Genomic DNA, 19,003 nt, shown 5'->3' with positions numbered 1-19,003 from the left:
GCCCTATTTTATTTTTTAAAGCTATACAATAGGAGATCTATAAGCTCACAGTGGCATGATCACATCACAGTGCAAGACGTTATAGATCTGGTGTCATGTCATTGAAACGTTTTGAAATGTGACTATATTTACAAATAATGCCAAAATATAGGGCAGTCGAGTCAGTTTCAGTTTGAAGCCTATAGTACTGCGAAGAGCATATAATGGAAACGTGGTTTCAGACACCATTTGTCTTCTTTTTATAGGGCTATTTATAGGGCTGTTTTTTTATTTATAAATAAGAACCGATAATTCCGTCTATATTTACGTGTGCGTCCCCTTTAAAAGCATGTTTTTTTTCTTGCCGTCAGTGATGTGTTCTGATCACCTGTCAGAGACGGTACATGCGCGGTGGCAAGGAAGAGGAGGAGGAGGAGGAGGAGGAGGAGGAGGTGGTAGTGTTGTACAGAACCATAGAACCGAGGAGAGGAGAGCTGGGAGAGGAGGAGACCCCCCTCACGGACAACCTGCAGAACCAAAACACACACAAGACGAGAAGCCAGTGGAACGGGGAGGACGGGCTGAAATGAACTGAAGTGTAGGCCTAGCGGACGAACACAAGAAGCACTGAGATGCTCCAAGAACAAGAAGAAAGCGCGGATTGGGAATACCGCCGTCACGGTCACCACCACCACCATCTTCACCACCACCGCGCTGTTTGGAGCTGAGAAGCGTCGAGCGTTAACGGGAGGAGGAGAAGGGGAGGGAGGGTCGGGACTAGGGGTGCCACTGCCTCCTCATCATGGGGAACGAAGCGAGCCTCGAAGGAGGAGTAGGAGGCGAGGGGGGTCCGCAGCTCGCTGCTGCTGCTGGAGGATTACCGGAGGGGCTGAAGCCCGACGGGAAGGGCGGCTTCGTGGTGGTCCCGGGCTCCATGCCGCCGGACCTGAGTCAACTCAGCGAGGAGGACAGGAAGCAGCTGGTCGCGGCGATGTCAAGGGCGCACGGAGGCGCTGCCGCGAGAAGGCACGGCTCTTTAGAAACATCACAATATACGATAGTAATATATAGGCATAGCGGCGGTGCACTGCACACACGTCGGGAGCTGTTGTTTTCATAATTATACGTGTGTGTGTGTGTGTGTGTGTGTGTGCAGAAGAGCATCATTTAGGAGGTTATCATTAGTAGTATAGCCTACTGTAAAGTAGGCACATTATAGCCAGACATGCATGATGCAGAGCGCACGTATATAGCCCTACACGTTCACGCCCATTCACAATCACAATCCTTCAAAACGCGACATTATTCTCAGTTTGACGAGTCAGTCGCTGCTTTAAGGGTTAAGGATTTGTGATTTAGAAATGATTCAGCCCCGAATCCAAGGTGTGTGTGTAGGCGACGATCTGACGTGGAGAGACGCGCCTCCATGTAGGCTATCGCTATAGTATAGCAGGCTATATTTATTTGTGTGAAATAGTCGGAAATGCCTGCTGGCACCGCTGGGCACGATTAGGCTAATTAATTGCACGAAGGTGCCGAAAAAGGAGGCGTCTTTTAGGCGAGTGTATTAGGCCTACCGACTAGGCTACTATACGTATTGTATTTGTATTTGTATTCCGCTGAAATATTCCTCCATAAATAGCTTCTGCATTGGTGGTATAGGATTGGCACAGCCTGTCTGTGCAGGGTAGGAGGGTACACCAGTATGGACGCTCACGACGAAAATAACATCGGATAATTACACAATGTGTAGGGTTGACGTTCATAACCCACATAGATATAATTAAGCATTCCATGATCTGATAGTGATATATATGTGGCTTATGTACGCTATAATTCCTTCCATTGATTCAAGTGAATTATTATATTTACTCTGTGGGGGTCTGGGGTGGGGAGGGGGTTGCATTCATATTAATATGACCTATAAATAGAACAGCTAGCGAGAAAGAATGCCACCATTCACCGACCATTCCGTATAGGCTATACTCGACCGTAAAGCCACTGGTTTTAAACGTGTTACGTGTCGGAGAAGGAAAGGTGTTGACGAACAGAGTGGCCGCTCTCCATGGTTCTGAAATCCACCGCTGTGTAAACATAGACACACTGTAGTCGGATGGTCACAACTTGTGATCTCGCTGCCATTGGACAGTTCTGGAGGAGGTGCTCTGAGTTACAGCCCTGCTGTATTAAAATATTATTTATTAAAATAGGCTTCTCTAATACCATGTCAAGCGTATATTATGTACAATCATATAATTGGATTGTAATGAGTACCCATTTTGACCTGAGATCAGGTTCTATAAATGTCTTCTACATCCTGACAGTTTTCTGAAAAATCTATGTTTCTATGTCAGTCTTTCTTCGATTTTTCAAAAATAGCAGACCTACAAGCTCGTAGCGCGCCACTCGGTGGCGCGCTATGAGCTTGTAGATCTGCTATTTTTCAATAGCTAAAGCATAACATAATGCTAACACCAAAAGGCGTTCCCACCCAAAATTGGTTAACATGCCAAGCGTATATTATGTACAATCATATAATCGGATTGTAATGAGTAGTAGTACATGAATGTGTTATTGTGTTCATCACTTTAATATCGCAGCTGATAAATGTGGGGGCTGAATAATTATTTGGGGTTGTTATGGGGTATAGCTCGCCTTAAATCACATTGAATAACACATCATAATAGTTCCTGATTCTGTAAGGAATAAATAGTAATATACGGTCAAATGATTTTCCTCTGATATGTAGTGGAGTAGAAGTATTCAATTTTTACCCAAGTGCAGCACTTGAGTAAAACGTGCTTATAGTTAATTTCCACCACTTCACCCTCCAGTGAACTAATTACTTGCTTGCCATTGATTGACACACTTCCAATATTGACGTTCATGGCTGTATACCTGATTGAGTGTGTAGGTCCAGGTTGTCTGTGTTGCATCTCACCCTGGCCTAACATTCAATTCAATTAAATTCAAAGGGCTTTATTGGCATGAGAGAACATACGTTTACATTGCCAAAGCAGAAAGAACAATACAACAATACAGCAATACAATTAAAACAAAAATGATGTACATTTGAAGGTCAGAATCTTCAATAGATCAACTTCTATGTACCAAGATCACTCGATGCAGGTATAGTGCAGGAATATACACAATGATTAGTCTTTAGGGTGGTTGTGTTCCATTTGATCTCCTTCTGCTATCACAGCAACTCACAAATCTTGCTGCTGTGTTTGTTGCACATTGTCGTACTTCGCCCAGCAGATATGGGAGTTTTTTGTCATTGGTCATGTTTTCAAAATCTCTGTGTGTGGTTGTAATCTGTGGGAAGTATGTGTCTCTGATGTCTTGGTACAATGGACAGATGGTTAGGAAGTGTAGCTCGGTTTCCACTTCATTTTGTGTGCAGTGGGTGCATATATAGTCTGTCTTCTCTCGGGATACAGGTCTGCCTATGACGGCCTTTCTCGATCGCGAGACTGTGCTCACTGAGTCTGTACCATAGACTGTAAAAAATATGGACAAAGCGTTCCGCGGGTCTAACGTGAACGTAAAATGAAGCCTGTCAGTCCTTGCAATGGAAGTCGCCATCTTTCTAGATCCGTTTTGGCCCAGTTCAGGCCAGCTGGCCCATTGGCTGGCCCAGACAACGAGGCGGGACTTCCCCCTTCTTCTTCGTTGGTTTTTATTTTGACTCGAGTGGGTGGGGGATCCCGTTCATAGACTGTAACGGTAGCCACGCCCCTCAGAACATGCGCGACTTTATGGTCATTTTTCTAATAAATGGGACCATAATTTTCCAAAAAGAATATTATGACATTAGAAATGAGACTTTAAACTAGTGACTGGAAGCAGAAAGTATTCATGACCATGTTTATTAAGGTAATACAGTCTAGGTGAAGTTGGGCCCAAATACATGGACTTCTATGGGGCTATGGGTTTTTTTGGGCCCAATGACAGCGCCACAACAGGCCATTATATGAACTTTCATTTCCTTAGTGGCTTCACAAAATATCCGTCTGACTGCCCCCCTGGTCTGTACCTAGTTAAGATTTTTCTTCATGGCTGTACCTGATAGTGTGTAGGTCCAGGTTCATGGCTGTACCTGATAGTGTGTGTAGGTCCAGGTTCATGGCTGTACCTGATAGTGTGTAGGTCCAGGTTCATGGCTGTACCTGATAGTGTGTATAGGTCCAGGGTGTCTGCGTTGCGTCTCACCCTGGCCTAATAAAGATGTCTCATCTTACCCCCTCAGTGCAGAGCCTGTCTGTCTGTCTGTATCTCTGTGATCTACACTCCATGTCATTCAACGCCATTCACTTTCCTGTCAACGTTACACCAGAGGCTGCTATAGCTACATGCTATCTTAGTTTGTGACCCACTGATTTTTGATGAAAGGGCCTCAGGGTTGAGGGCATTAATGCTAAGACTTTAGGGTTGAGGTAACTAACGCTAAGGCCTTAGGGTTGAGGGTACTATAATGCTAAGGTCTTAGGGTTGAGGGCGCTATAATGCTAAGGTCTTAGGGTTGAGGCCGGCGCTATAATGCTAAGGTCTTAGGGTTGAGGCCGGCGCTATAATGCTAAGGTCTTAGCTTGTTATTATGGCGATGGTGCACGGGCAATATAAGTTAATGGAGTTGGGCAATATCCCAAAAGTAATATTGCTTGGCAATGGAACTGGCAATGGAACAAGGTTAATGTGACTCTGACATGGGTTGGAGAGAGAGAGAGAGAGAGAGAGAGAGAGACCATTAGACTAATTCCTATAACTGTAAAATGACACATCATACACACTGATTCGGCCTGTCATGGAAAAGAGAAATGGTTATTTTTTAAAGATATTACTGACATGTCGGTTGAATAAGGTTTTCCTCCTTTTTAACTATTACGTGTGCCCGGATCTCCGCTTTGTTCTATATCAATGTGTTATCCCGATTGATCTCAGGAGCACCTTTTTGCTATTTTTACATTTATTTTATACCTGCACACCTCCTGAGCACCTGGTTGCTTCCTCGCCTCTGCCTAAACTACAGCCTATACTTCTGAAATGGAGATATTGTTTCTCCCTGTACAGTCTTAGATATTGTTTTTCCCTGTACGGTGTTGATGTGAGCCAGACTGTGTGAGGAGAATGTGTTAAAGTGTGTTTAAGCGATTTGAGTCTTTGAATCCAGGCTGTGTTGAATAATGCAAGAGAGTGAGCTATTTATGATGATGTGGGTTCTGTGGGGGTTTGAGTTGTTTAATGCCATGATACATTAGCAGGGAAATTAGTTAAAGGATGCCCCGCTTACAGAACCATCACGGTGCACTGTCTCTTACACTGTCCATTATTTTAATCCATTGTTTTTTAGTTTAAGCAAGGCTTAAATTCTGGGTCAGTAAACAGATGTCTTTTTGGTATCACCCCAAATCACTGAATGCTCCTGTGGGAAGGAGGATGGCTGAGTTAAGCAGTCACACCTGGCCTGAGTCAAACTAGAACTGGACTCAGAGCTGGGTGTGGCTGCGCACCATCATGGACCTGATCAAGGCACAACAGGTTAAATCAGTCACCTCCACAAACACTGAGAAAATGTGACCGAGTAGTCACTACCCAGGGCAAGGAAGGACACAACACAGGGCAGCTTTCTTGAGTTTGTAGCTTTATTCCATATTATTTTACACAGGGGAGGCAATCTCTCCACTGTCCGGACAGAGGCTATCTTCTGAGTGTTTGTGGAGATGACTGTTTTATCCTGTTGTGCCTTTGATCAAGTCCATGCAGGTGCGCAGCCACACCCAGCTCTGAGTCCAGTTCTAGTTTGACTCAGGCCAGGTGTGACTGCTAAAATCAGTCATCCTCCATCTCACAGCTCCTTTAACCGCAGTCCTGATATTCAGCTAACGTCTCTCCGTCTCTGTCTTCTCTCTCCCAGGCCGTCGGAGGCGGACGTTCAGCAGCGCTCCGGTCAGGTAGGAGGAGTCGGCGGCGGCTTCCGGGGCCCGCGGAGTCGGACCGTAGACGCGTTCGGCCAGCAGGGCCCGGGTCAGGGCCCGGCCGGTCGGCCCACCCCGGGACGCAGCCCCTCGTCCCTCAGTCTCCTCGAGTCCCGATTCCGGCAGGAGCCTAACAAAGACCCGGGAGAGACCGGGAAGTCCACCGGAATGTTTGGCTCCAGCATGTTCAGCGGGGGCATGAGCTCCATGACCTCGTCCATGAACACCCTGTTCGGGGACGAGGAACCGGCCAAAGGCAAGGAACCGGCCAAAGGACCCAAGGGGGGAACCCCAAAACAGGGCCAACAGGGACCTCCTCCTGGACAAGGCCCCAAGCCAGGCCAACAAGGACCCCCCCCTGGGCAGGGGGGTCCCAAACCAGGCCAGCAGGGTCCACCACCACCAGGCCCCAAACAACAAGGGGGGCCTCCGCCTCCCCAGCAAAAAGCTGCAGGTCCCCCTCCTCCCCAAGGACCTGGAAAACCTGGACCCCCGGGGCCCACATCTGGCCCACAGGCTGGAGGGCCTCCAGCTAAGTCTGGAGGGGCTCCTGGTCAGCAGGGACCACCAGGGGGAAAGCCTGGAGGTGCAGGTCTCTGTCCTCTGTGCAAGACCACCCAGCTCAACGTGGGCTCCAAGGACCCTCCCAACTACAGCCACTGCACGGAGTGTAAGAGCCAGGTGTGCAGTCTGTGTGGCTTCAGCCCCCCAGACTCTGCGGTGAGATAATAATAATCATTATAATGTTCTCCTATATCCTCTTCAATGTCTATAATAATAATGGCCTCTATATGCACATACGCCATTTTGGAAAGAATTTGGGTCCCTTTCCTATGTACTTCCATAAGTTCTATAACCCATTTTGACCTGAGTTCGGATTCTAAAAATGTAAAGTGAAATTAAGAACCACTGTAGGCTAAATTGAACAGAGCCTTAATTAGTGTCGGTAGACGGTAACACCTGTGAAGGAAGTATAGGAAGAGTTAAGGTCCCCACACACCGAGCACGTTTTTCGGATTTTTAGCTGCGTTTCTCCATCGATTTTCTGAAAAACGTGGCCGGTGTGCAACCACCTTTATTCTGTGTGCATATACAGTAGACCATTCAATGTCAAATGATTTGTTTTTGGGGAGAAATACGGGAAGTTGATTACTCTGTGATTTTTTTTGTAATGTAATGTCTCCAATGTTCCATACACCTCAGTAAAGGTTCATAAGGGGTCTGCTTTGATGCCAGCCAGCAATCATTTTTTACCAAAGCAGGTGTCGCATATTTCAAATGATGAGAGTATCTATTTTTCAAAACCAAAAAATATTCCAATCAGCACAGCTGGGTTCTGCTGACATGCATCAAGGTAGACATTATTCATGGCACATTAAGGAACAGGTGATATGCCATTTTAATTTAATTAAATTCTCCATGTGTTAAATGTCACGTCTTCAACATATATCCAATCAAAGCTCGCTGTCGCTCTGCGTTAACTTAACCCATTCTGAACGGGAACTCATTTTGGTGTTCGCATCATGTTATGCTTTAGCTATTGAAAAATAACAGATCTACAAGCTCATAGCGCGCCACCGAATGGCGCGCTACGAGCTTGTAGGTCTGATATATTTTGAAAAATCGAAGAACGACTGACATTTTTAGAATCTGATCTCAGGTCAGAATGGGTTAATCAGACCAGTGTGTGTCCAGTGGAAACCTCGCATGAATCTGATCTCAGGTCAGAATGGGTTAAAGCAGCGCGTATATACCTTGTTAGCATATTGCGCGCTTCAAATTCCCCGACACCATACTGTAACTGTACGTGTACGTGGTCGTGGTAGCAAATGCCTGGCAGAGGAAGTGCAACTCGTGTGTGTGTGTGTGTGTGTGTGTGTCAAAGGAGAGACCATATGGCCGCCGGGGAGGCTGATCAAGGTGACTCATGTCACAGGCACAGGGAGATCTTGTCTGAATGCCAGCTAGCGAGGACGCTAACCCACACATGGGCTATAATAATATACAGTTAACCCATTTTGGGGCGGGAACCCCTTTTTGGTGTTAGCATTATGTTATGCTTTAGCTATTGAAGAAAAATAGCAGATCTACAAGTTCGTAGCGCGCCACCGAGTGGCGCGCTACGAACTTGTAGATCTGCTATTTTTTAGAAAAATCGAAGAACGACTGACATAGAAACATAGACATTTTTAGAATCGGATCTCGGGTCGAAAAACGTTTTTTCCCTATTTCTTTATTTCTCTATCCTTGCCATCATTATCTGGGCCTGGGGCCAATATGCCACGACCCACTCCATTATATGGGCCTGGGGCCAATAGTGGCGCGCTAAGAGCTTGTAGAACTGCTGTTTTTCAATAGCTAAAGCATTTGTGAGCATTGTGAGCTTGTAGATTGTCCATTTTCACATTGTTTTCTTACATAATATTTGACAATTTGACCAATTTGTTATTAAAAGAGTTTTTATTAAAGTGTCCTACATCATAAGATGCCTAGCCCGCACGGGACACTTTGTACATATATAATAATACATATACACAAATAGACAGTTATTCATGGATACATCGTTCTCCAACGTAACTGCCATGCCTTTTCCAAAAACAAAAACTTCATTTCTGAACAACCAATTTAACATAAAACACTCAGACATCCAAAACAGATCTGGGTTCTTATCCTGATTTTTTTTCAAATAAAAAGTTTCTTAAATCATGGTATAGTGGACAATAGAAAACAAAATGAAACTCATCCTCTACAACTGTATATGGCGGGTATCCTAATCCAGTGGTTATCTATCCCAGATAACCACCTCTGTGTCCCGCACTGAGATCGGAAAGGTCTGGTTTCGATTCTGTGTCGTCGTCGTGCACAAAACATCGCTCATGTACCATTATGTTTTTCAGCTTGTGTACGAGCTCTGCGATAACCTTGTGTAACCTGTAGATGTACTGTATGTTTGGTGTGCGATGCCAGGCACAACAATATATCAAGCCTATAACAGTCAAAACAGTATTTCATTTTAAGCTTTTTCTTTCCCCCCACACTGCGTCATTTCAAAGAGCTTTTATTGAAAACACAGACATATTGTCTTTCTCATACAGTATGTCAGGTCCTATTTTTTTTTTATTACTTTCTACTTTTATTTTATTTTATTGGAAAATGATAAGAACAATGATTCATAAAAATAAAAAGTATTAAAAACACTGTATTATACAGTAGGTTATATCCTCGCTGTCAGACAGAGAAACCTTGTATCTCCATCTTTCATCTAAAACCATCGCTCACTTACCGTAAGTCCTTTTTGTGTATAGTTTGTCGTATAACGGTAGACAAACGAACAACGTCGGGTCACATCATGACATAATGGTTAGCGGTTTGGAAGTGTTTGTCTGTGGGGCTTTATGAATATTTAAACCAATGAAACATGATTACATTACATAACATTTGACACATACTGTAAAAGGTTTTCCGCCTGACAGCGATGAAACAAGAGACGATCATTATCCCATTTTGGGGGCGGGGAACGCCTTTTGGTGTTATAGCATTACGTTATGCTTTAGCTATTGAAAAATAGCAGATCTACAACAGATCTACGAGCTTGTAGGTCTGCTATTTTTGAAAAATCGAAGAACGACCGACATAGTAAACATAGCTTTTTCCGAAAACTGTCGGGATGTAGAAGACCTTTTTTTTAATCTGATCTCAGGTCAGAATGGGTTATGGGGTCGTTTTGCTCGACACTGGCCTGTGATTGCATGTCCCCCTTGCCCCCACATACCATGATCTCATGATGGCGTATATTATGCATTAGACCCAATCTAACCCACGCTGTGTGGTGTGTTTTGCAGGGTAAGGAGTGGCTGTGTCTGACCTGCCAGATGCAGCGTGCCATGGGGGGCATGGACCCCCCCGCCGGAGCCATGAAACCCAAGCAGGACTCCGCCCCTCCCTCGCCGCGGGCGCACGGCGGCAAGCCGGGCAAGCTGCTGATCAAACAGCAGAGCACCAGCGACGCCGGTCTGACTCCGCCCACCACGCCCAGGTCGCTGAAGTCCCCTACCTCTCCGGGAGGCGGCGCCACTCCGGGCTCCGGCCTCTCCTCCGCGGCGGCGTCGCCCAAAATCGATCCCAAGACGGGCCGTCCCATTCAGCAGCAGTCCCAGAAGAGCAGCCCCCAGCCCTCGCCGGCGAAGGGCAAACAACCGGAGTCCAGCTTCTTCGGTGGCTTCAGCTTCGGAGGCCTCACCGAAGCTCCCAAACCGAGCCAGGCTGGCGCTGCCCCAAAGCAGGAGGAGTCGGTAGCTGGGAAGTTCTTTGGAGGTTTTGGGGGTTTGACGGAGTCGGCAAAACCTTCAGCAGCGAAACCTTCAGCAGCAAAAGCTCCAGCAGCTAAGTCTCAGATGTTCGGCTTTGGGTCGTCCATCTTGAGTTCGGCGTCTAATCTTGTTTCCGGTGCCAGTGATTCAAAGGACGAAGAGTCACCCCCGTACTCCCCTGACTCTGGAGCTGCCGGTTCCCCTCCCGACTCGGGACCGGGTTCCCCCGCCGACTCCGCACCGTGTTCCCCCGCTGACTTTGACCCGGGTTCACCTCCCGAGTCCCCCTTCTCTCCTCCCGGGTCTCCCCTTGATTTGGATTCTGCTCCCGACACCCCTATAGCCAAGTCCATGCAGGGCCACAGATCCTTCTCTGTGGAGGCCCCTGAAGCAGAGCCCGCTCCGGAGCCTCCAAAGGCAGCAGAACCCACTCCTTCGGTACCGGACACCGGCACCAAACAGAACTGCCCGCTCTGTAAGGCTGAGCTGAACGTGGGATCGACTGACGCGCCCAACTACAGCCACTGCACAGAGTGCAAGAAGACGGTGTGTAACCTGTGTGGATTCAACCCCACGCCTCACCTTGGAGAGGTAAGACTAATCAATTGTTACCACTTGGGCTCAACCGTTTAAAAATGTCGAATAGCCAATCTACAAGCTTGTGATGCGACATAGACATCTTTGTCGTGTCAGACAGTGCATACAGTGCATAAAAACAAGTTTGAAGGTTTAAAATAGAATGTTTTGGTTCTGTAAAGGCAACTGTACTGTAGGTGTCTTGGTTCACCAGTTTTATAAGCATTAAGTACTGTATCATTTCGTGTAATAGGTGTTGTGTAAGACAGTGCATATACAGTGTTCTGTATATTCTTTTTTTGACTATTGACATCTAAGAAAGGGCACGAGAGGTTTTGTTATATATTTCTAGAAAAAAGGCATGCTATTCCTTATTTCTATTTCATCTTGTGATGCGACATAGACATCTTTAATTTTAAAAACAAAGTTTGAAGGTTTAAAATAGAACTATAGTTCCAGATGTAACACTCTGATTATTGGAGATGAAGGAGTTCTCCAGAACTGTCGTTCCCAGTGATGTTGTTAGCTACACGTCCGGTCCCCACACAAGAGACTCATTTTATTCCAAAAAGACACTAAGAAAATAATTGCTACTACTACTACTATTATTACTAATTATTACCAGTAAGACGCCCTGAGGGCGAGAAGCGACCTCTCACTAAAGGCAGAGGTGGTGCTGAAACAACAGGTTGGGGAATGCCCATATATATAGATTTTATTATTTACGTTTTCAGGCCGTGTAGGGCGTAAAATGTGTGCTAATTAGTAAGACCAGACGGGGGCCCTTGGGCCAGCCCAGTCACAGTAGGGCCCAGGTAGGGCCGGGCCTGTTGAGAACTATAGTTTTCTCCGGCTGCCGGGCCCTGCTGCGATAATAACTTTGGGGGATGGGCCCGTCTAGAGTTTGAATGGACAGGTATCAGTCAAAATAGCCTGGCTAATAAGCCAGAATCATATCACGCTGTTGCGTAATCTTTTTTTTTGCCCAACGGCACATTCGCGTCTGGCTTATTATTAGCCAGGCTAAAACATTGAAGAGGAGGAAGGACGGTTTGGGGAAGGATCAACATTATGGAATGTCAGAACAGGTTCAGCTCCATATATGGAGAATAAATAACACAATATTGATAATTGATAACGTTAGAAAATGCACACATAAATCCCATGGTAAAAAACAGCAATGTGTGTTTTTTTTATGCTGATCTAATCTGTTTGTCCCGACCGAGTCCTGCACCTGATGAGAGTGGATGTGTAATATGCTCTACATTTGTGATTTATGCATTAACCCATTCTGAACGGGAACCTGTTTTGGTGTTAGCATCATGTTATGCTTTAGCTATTGGAAAATAGCAGATCTACAAGCTCATAGCGCGCCACCGAGTGGCGCGCTACGAGCTTGTAGGTCTGCTATTTTTGAAAAATCGAAGAACGACTGACATAGAAACATAGCTTTTTCAGAAAACTGTCAGGATGTAGAAGACATTTTTAGAATCAGATCTCAGTCCAAAATGGGTTAATGTAGCCTCCATATAAATAGAACACAAACATCCTCTGGATGTTTTCCGTGAAATAGGCCAATGTGGAGATACCATCAGTAATGACAGTTCATGGTTCTCAGCAGTGATGCTGGCACTATGGCATCGTGGAATATGCCTTCTGAAGGACAATATGTCATTCTCGTTAGTTAGACGCTAACTGTGTGCGCTGTGTGTCTAACACCCGAGGTAGTGGCTTTGTGTGTGTGTCTGTGTGTGTGTGTGTGTGTGTGTGTGTGTGTGTGTGTGTGTGTGTCAGTGTTGTTTTTGGCAGCAAATTTCTATTTTAGTTTTAGTCATAGTCTCTTGAATAGTTTTCACTTACCGGTAGTTTTAGTCACATTTTAGTCACCTGGAATGTTCTAGTGTTTAGTCTAGTTTTAGTCGACTAAATGTCACACGATTTTAGTCGACTAAATCTACAGTTGATTCAGTCGACTTAAATGTGTTTTGACAGGCCTTGATGTCGTTGTAATGACATATTTTACACTTTGGTTGCATGCTGAAAATAGCAGATATAGCTGCGACGCGTTATGAGATTGTATATCTGCTATTTTCAGCATGCAACCCAGCATAAAACTGGATCTCATGTCCACTAGTCCCTTAATAACATTTTAGTCTAGTTTTTATTTGTTGATGAAATTGTCAGTATATTTAGTCTTAGTTTTAGTCATCATAGATTCGTTTTTATTTAGTTTCAGTCAGTGAAAAAAGAAGTCGACATTCTTCGTCTTAGTTTTAGTCGACGAAAACAACACTGGTGTGTGTGTGTGTGTGTGTGTGTGACACTGTGTGTGTGACACTGTGTGTGTGTGTGTGTGTGTGTGTGTGTGCGCGTGCGCTGTGTGTAACACCCGAGGTAGTGGTTTTTCGCTTGCGGTTAATTTGCCGTTGAATCCCAAAGAGACGGTTCTCCTAATAGTAAAGCTCTAATGAAGGGTCAATTAAGGTAAATAAAGGGCGTCTAAATGGACGTCTCATTATTGAGGAGGACTCCACTTGAGACGGTTGACACCTTAACTGTAATTCAACACCGTGTGTGTGTGTGTGTGTGTGTGTGTGTGTGCGTGTGTGCGCGCCACACACTCACAAATGTTTGCTCATCGGTGACACAGAAACGAAACACTTCTGGCCCGCTTGTCCTCCTTCCATTATAAGTGTTTCCCGTACTGTATGGACTCGTACTGTACTGTATGCTGGCTCAGCATGTTTTGGTTCTGTAAAGAGGCAACTGTACTGTATAGGTGTCTTGGTTCACCAGTTTTATAAGCATTAAGTACTGTATCATTTTGTGTAATTAATGTGGGTGTCGTCGTGTCAGACACAGTGCATTGTTTTTGGGGGTCTATGCTGCTGTGTTCTGTATTATTCTTTTTGACTATTGTCATCTAAAGAAAGGGCACGAGAGGTTTTGTTATATATTTCTAGAAAAAAGGCATGCGGTAAATGGTAAATGGTGCATTTATATAGCGCCTTTATCCAAGGCGCTTTACATATATTATGGTGCATTACATTCACCCATTCACACACACACATTCATACACCGATTGCGGCGGAAGCCATGCAAGGTACTGACCAGCACATCGGGAGCAATTAGGGGTTCATTGTCTTGCCTTTCGACAGGTAGACAGGAGGAGGCGGGATTCGAACTGCCGACCCATGGATCATTCTACGACCTGCTCTACCTCTTGAGCCACAGTCGCTATTCCTTATTTCTAATTCTATGTTCACATGCTGGCTCTCTAGCAGGCTATGTCCTGGACCAGTGATATAAAACTGGCAGCCTCACAGGGGCCAAATCCAGCCCATGGAGAGGTTTCTTGTGGCCCCTCGTGGAGCACATTCCATATTCCAGAGAATAATGGAGGGATGTCTGTGACTCACTCAGGGGTCCCAAATGAACACCTGCCAGGACTGCAGGAACCCAGTGTTAACAAGACAACTCACCCCATTTCTGTTGTCCTCCCAGAGATTTCCCCAGTGAGGGGTGGGAGAGGCTGGACAGCAGACGGCTGGACTTTGAATTTATCGAACTATAAACTTTCATGACAGCAAACAGACAGCCCAAGTACAAATATAATTTATGAAAAGCTACTACAGTGAAGTCTGTTCACAGAAGTTGTTGTAGGATATGTGGGGATTATCTGACGAGGTACCATTTGAGTGGGCAAAACCTTACATATACTAAATAATACTAAATTGTTTATAGGGTTATCCCCCTCACTGGTGAAAATTCCGGGAGGAAAAACGGGCAAGCACCGGGGTGAGTTGTCCAGTAAGCAACTTAGAGATACTATAATTATGCTATGTGGCATCTACAGTAAGTAGCACTTGCAATACCATTCATTGATACTGAAGAATTCTGATTGTATTAAACACATTAAACTCACCAATATGGCAGCTGTGCGGAAAGCTTGGGTTATCCTCGTGTATATCTGTCAAGTTTTTGTTTCATAAAAATACACCGTAGACATGTTATGAGCTACATTATTATGTCAATAAATTCTGTGCAGGTGATTCTTTTTTCCAAGTGTTCGAGTTTGGAAGCACTTGTTTTCATTAACGCAGTGTCCTGCTGCCTCCTGCATTGTGTGGAATGGAACGCAGGACTGATTGAGTGATTGGGATTACCAACAAATTAAGCGCTTCCAAACTCAAACATTTCGGGGGAAAAAAAATAACACGCACGAAATGTATTGACAAAGTCATACGAATGTCTTCGTGTTTAATACAATCAGATCGGACATTTCGGTTTCAATGAATGGGCTGTCGAGGGTTGGTATTACAACTTACATGCCATATGATATAAGTAACATTATAGCTAAGTTGCTTGCGGCTAGGAACCCAATCCAATCCACTTTATTTATATAGCACGTTTTAAAACTCAGAGTTTACAAAGTGCTGTACAGGAGAAAAATAAAAACAAATGCACTATAAAGCTACCACACAGAACAACAACAGTGAGAAAACAAAGTACAAACAGTGAAAACAACTGAGACACATTACAGAAAAACAACAGAAAAGCAACAGCGTCACAGTGAGTGAAAACTTATACAAGGACCGAAGGAACTCAAGCGGGGTTAAAAGCCAAGGTATAGAGGTGGGTCTTTAGGCGAGATTTAAAACCCAGTAGCCGCAAAGCGTTTGCGGGTCAAGGTCAACAAACAAAATGGCTGCTATTTGTTTACAGACAGACACGTACGGTGGCAGACCTGATCTTTCCTCGAGGCGCACACACACTCCTGCTCTGTGTTAATGAGAAGATGAACCAATTAAGGGGCGGCCAAGCATGGAGAAAAGCGTAATTACATTATTATGGAGAGCTCATCATTAAAAAAGGCAGAAAAAGTGGGTCTAGCAAATCATAAAATGTACTCATTGGGAGATCGAATGACTGTGAGCTTCAGTTCCTAATCCTGAGGGTTTCTCACAGGCCCGAATTTCGTGCAGAACAATTGCACAGAACTGCAAAAATGGCGGAATTCTTACGGAAACAATCAGGGGTATACGCCCGTCTGGCTTGACCCCTAATAATAATAATAATAATAATAATAATACAAAATAATAAAAAGATGTCCGTACTCAATGCAGAAAATGAATGGAATTTTAACCTCCGGCACCTGCACACTGTTGAGCTCTTTTTTTTTAATTTTCGTTTTTTCATGTCATATGAAAGCAGGGAATCATAGCTTCAAATTGACAAATTGGTTGTTCAGTTTGTCCCACCAGTTTTGGAGATATGGCTTATAGAGTAATGTCTTGCAGAGAAACAGGCTTGAAAGGTTCACTTCTGTGGTCTCTAACATTACACCTATAGCTACATGTTTGGGCATTTATTTCTATTTTTTCATATTTACATGTCGATTTCAGCTCTGACATTTGTTTCAGACATGCTCTAGTTAGTATGTGAATAGTCTGCCTGTGCTATAAACTCATTTTTGAAAATTAGTTTTTTTTGGTGAAAAGCTGGAATTTGCGCGATGGCAGTCTGTCAAATCTGGTCACAATTATGTACAATAATGGAGGAAAACAATCATGTCACTACAGTAGGAGGTTGTACAGTACAGGACACAGCTGAGTGAGTAGAGAGAGAGGCCGTCTGGGAATCAGAAGGTCAACCGGCAACCCCCCCTCCGATCTGTTGAAGACACTTAACCCCTAAGTGCTCCCCCCCCGTTGCTTATATTAACCCCTAAGTGCTCCCTTGTTGCTGTATTAACCCATTCTGACCTGAGATCAGATTCATACGAGGTTTCCACTAGGACACACACTGGTCTGATTAACCCATTCTGACCTGAGATCAGATTCTAGAAAAATGTCAGTCGTTCTTCGATTTTTCAAAAATAGCAGACCTACAAGCTCGTATCGCGCCACTCGGTGGCGCGATATGAGCTTGTAGATCTGCTATTTTTCAATAGCTAAAGCATAACATGATGCTAACACCAAAATGGGTGCCCGGTCAGAATGGGTTAAACCATCTTGGGCGGGAACCCCTTTTGGTGTTTTTAAACATTATGTTATAATTTAGCTATTGGGAAAAATAGCAGATCTACAAGCTCATAGCGCGCCACCGAGTGGCGCGCTATGAACTTGTAGGTCTGCTATTTTTTGAAAAATCGTTAAAATGTGCCTCAAATCTTTCCGAAAATTGTCATGATTTAGATTTTTTTTTCTTCCCGATTTCAGGCCTGAATGGGTTAATAGCAGCCACTTGCTCCTCGTAGGATGGGCAAATGCCAAGGATGACTTTCACATAATGTGCAAAAATGCCAACAATGCAACAACTACTAGCCCATTAACTGGATCAGCGCCAGTGCTGTATAGTGGCCGCTATAGCGCGTCGGTGTCAGACGTTTTTGGAAAAAAAAAAGCTCCTAAAATGGCAGACAATCAGTTTCCCGGTTCAGACAATTATAGTAAACATCCACTATCTTTTTCACAGGTCAGGAGGAGAGGTGGTCCGATCTGGGAATAATTGTTTTTGTCACATTAAGTCAAATTAAGCTCTAGTCAATCCCCGAATATCGCATTTTGAGCATATTGTGATCCATAACCCTGACAGCAAATTCTGATAGTAGTCTTATAGTCATCGTCTTTTGAGTAACATTTTAAAATATGACTATATTTTAGTCAACTGAAAAGTTTTAGTCTAGTTTTAGTCGACTAAATGTAAGATTTTAGTGGACTAAATCTACAGTTGATTTTGTCGGAAAAAAAAGTAGTTTGGTGTCACTCATAATAATGGCTGATTTTACACTTGGTTGCATACTGAAAACAGCCGATTTACAATCTTGTAGATCTGATACTTTCAGAGCGCAACACCCGAGCGAGCGTGACAAAATGACTTTCCTTTTAGTTCTACTACTGGAACACTTCGTCATCTTCAACATTTAATCACTGCCTTCATGCTATTACATTTCCATAAACTGATACTGTAGCATGGTGGATTAGATTATATTAAAAATTATGAATGAATGAAAGCCTTTTTTATGTGCCACATAATTTCACGTGGCCCTTTTTCCGTACATGCCTAATTACCCCTTATCCCTAATCCTTTTTTTTTTTACTATTTTGAAAAACCTTTTAAAATGCTTCAAATAGCCGATCTACATCGACACGTTGTGAGTACAGTATATCTGTATACAGTATACCGGTATGTAAAAATAGTAAAAAATAAATAAAAATAGGTAACAGCCACGGTGATTTTAAAAATGGGATGTTTGACGTATGGGCAGTCAATCCTCCCCAAAAAATAGGCAAAGAAGTTTAGGGATACATTTAGGGATAAGGAACTGGTGAAAATAGGGCCCTTGAAAGGGTCTTTCATAGAGTACGACGATGCAGGAAATATTCAAAGTTACAGTATATTGATTCATTCATTCATCATGACTGAATTGACATACATGATCATCAGATTGAAAACATTGACATTTCCTTTAGATGTCTTATTTCTTCCAGTCATGTTAAAACATCTTGAAAAGCCTTTAAGCATTACCGGTAGTATACAAACCTTAGTTATAGCATAAAACATGCCACAGTTGTACTGTACATGATGTGATTATACATAATGTGTAGCACTGTAGTCACCAAATAAAATTATCTTGGACTTGACATTGAACTATATACACTACTATAGTCACATTAAATACAAGTAAAATATTTATTGCAGAGAAAATTCTGCCAGCATTTTGTGTAGACAAACACTCATAACTGTTGTGTGCCATAGAAAACGCAGAACTGTGATGTGACATTGAACTATAGCCACTGACTCACTCACTTGCATGATAAGGTATTGACGTAACAACACAGGCTATAATGTGGCATTTGTCAATGGTGCAGTTTAACCCATTTTGGGGCGGGAACCCCTTTTGGTGTTTTAAGCATTACGCTATTGAATAGCAGATCTAGGTCTGCTATTTTTTGAAAAATCTTGAAAATGTGGCACAAATCTTTGATATATATATTCTTTTAGAGCGAACGTTTTTTTTAACTCAAATCTCTGCTTCTGGGGGAGTCCCTGGAACAACATCATTTCAGATAGGGGGTCAGTGGCCAAATACATGAAAACAGTTTTGCACCACTGACATAGAAACACAGGTTTTTCAGAAAACTGTCATGATTAAAT

At 43.8% G+C, this 19,003-nt stretch overlaps 1 protein-coding gene across 1 annotated transcript in view; it reads left to right on the top strand.

Moving 5' to 3' along the window:
* Positions 1-781: 781 nt before the first annotated feature.
* pcloa (piccolo presynaptic cytomatrix protein a) overlaps positions 782-19,003 on the top strand; it is a gene marked incomplete at both ends in the record, with an annotated part of 95,089 nt that continues 76,867 nt past the window's right edge. Inside the window, 3 exons of the mRNA XM_080757512.1 lie at positions 782-1,005; positions 5,834-6,677; positions 9,800-10,858. Of these exons, the coding sequence (XP_080613638.1) occupies positions 782-1,005; positions 5,834-6,677; positions 9,800-10,858 (2,127 nt within the window). The remainder of the gene's footprint in view (positions 1,006-5,833; positions 6,678-9,799; positions 10,859-19,003) is intronic.

The sequence above is a fragment of the Protomyctophum bolini genome, assembly GCF_963924005.1.
Source record: "Protomyctophum bolini genome assembly, chromosome: 23".
Lineage (NCBI taxonomy): Eukaryota > Metazoa > Chordata > Actinopteri > Myctophiformes > Myctophidae > Protomyctophum > Protomyctophum bolini.
Note: the sequence above shows the minus strand (reverse complement) of the source record. Positions and strands in the feature narration are given on the sequence as shown.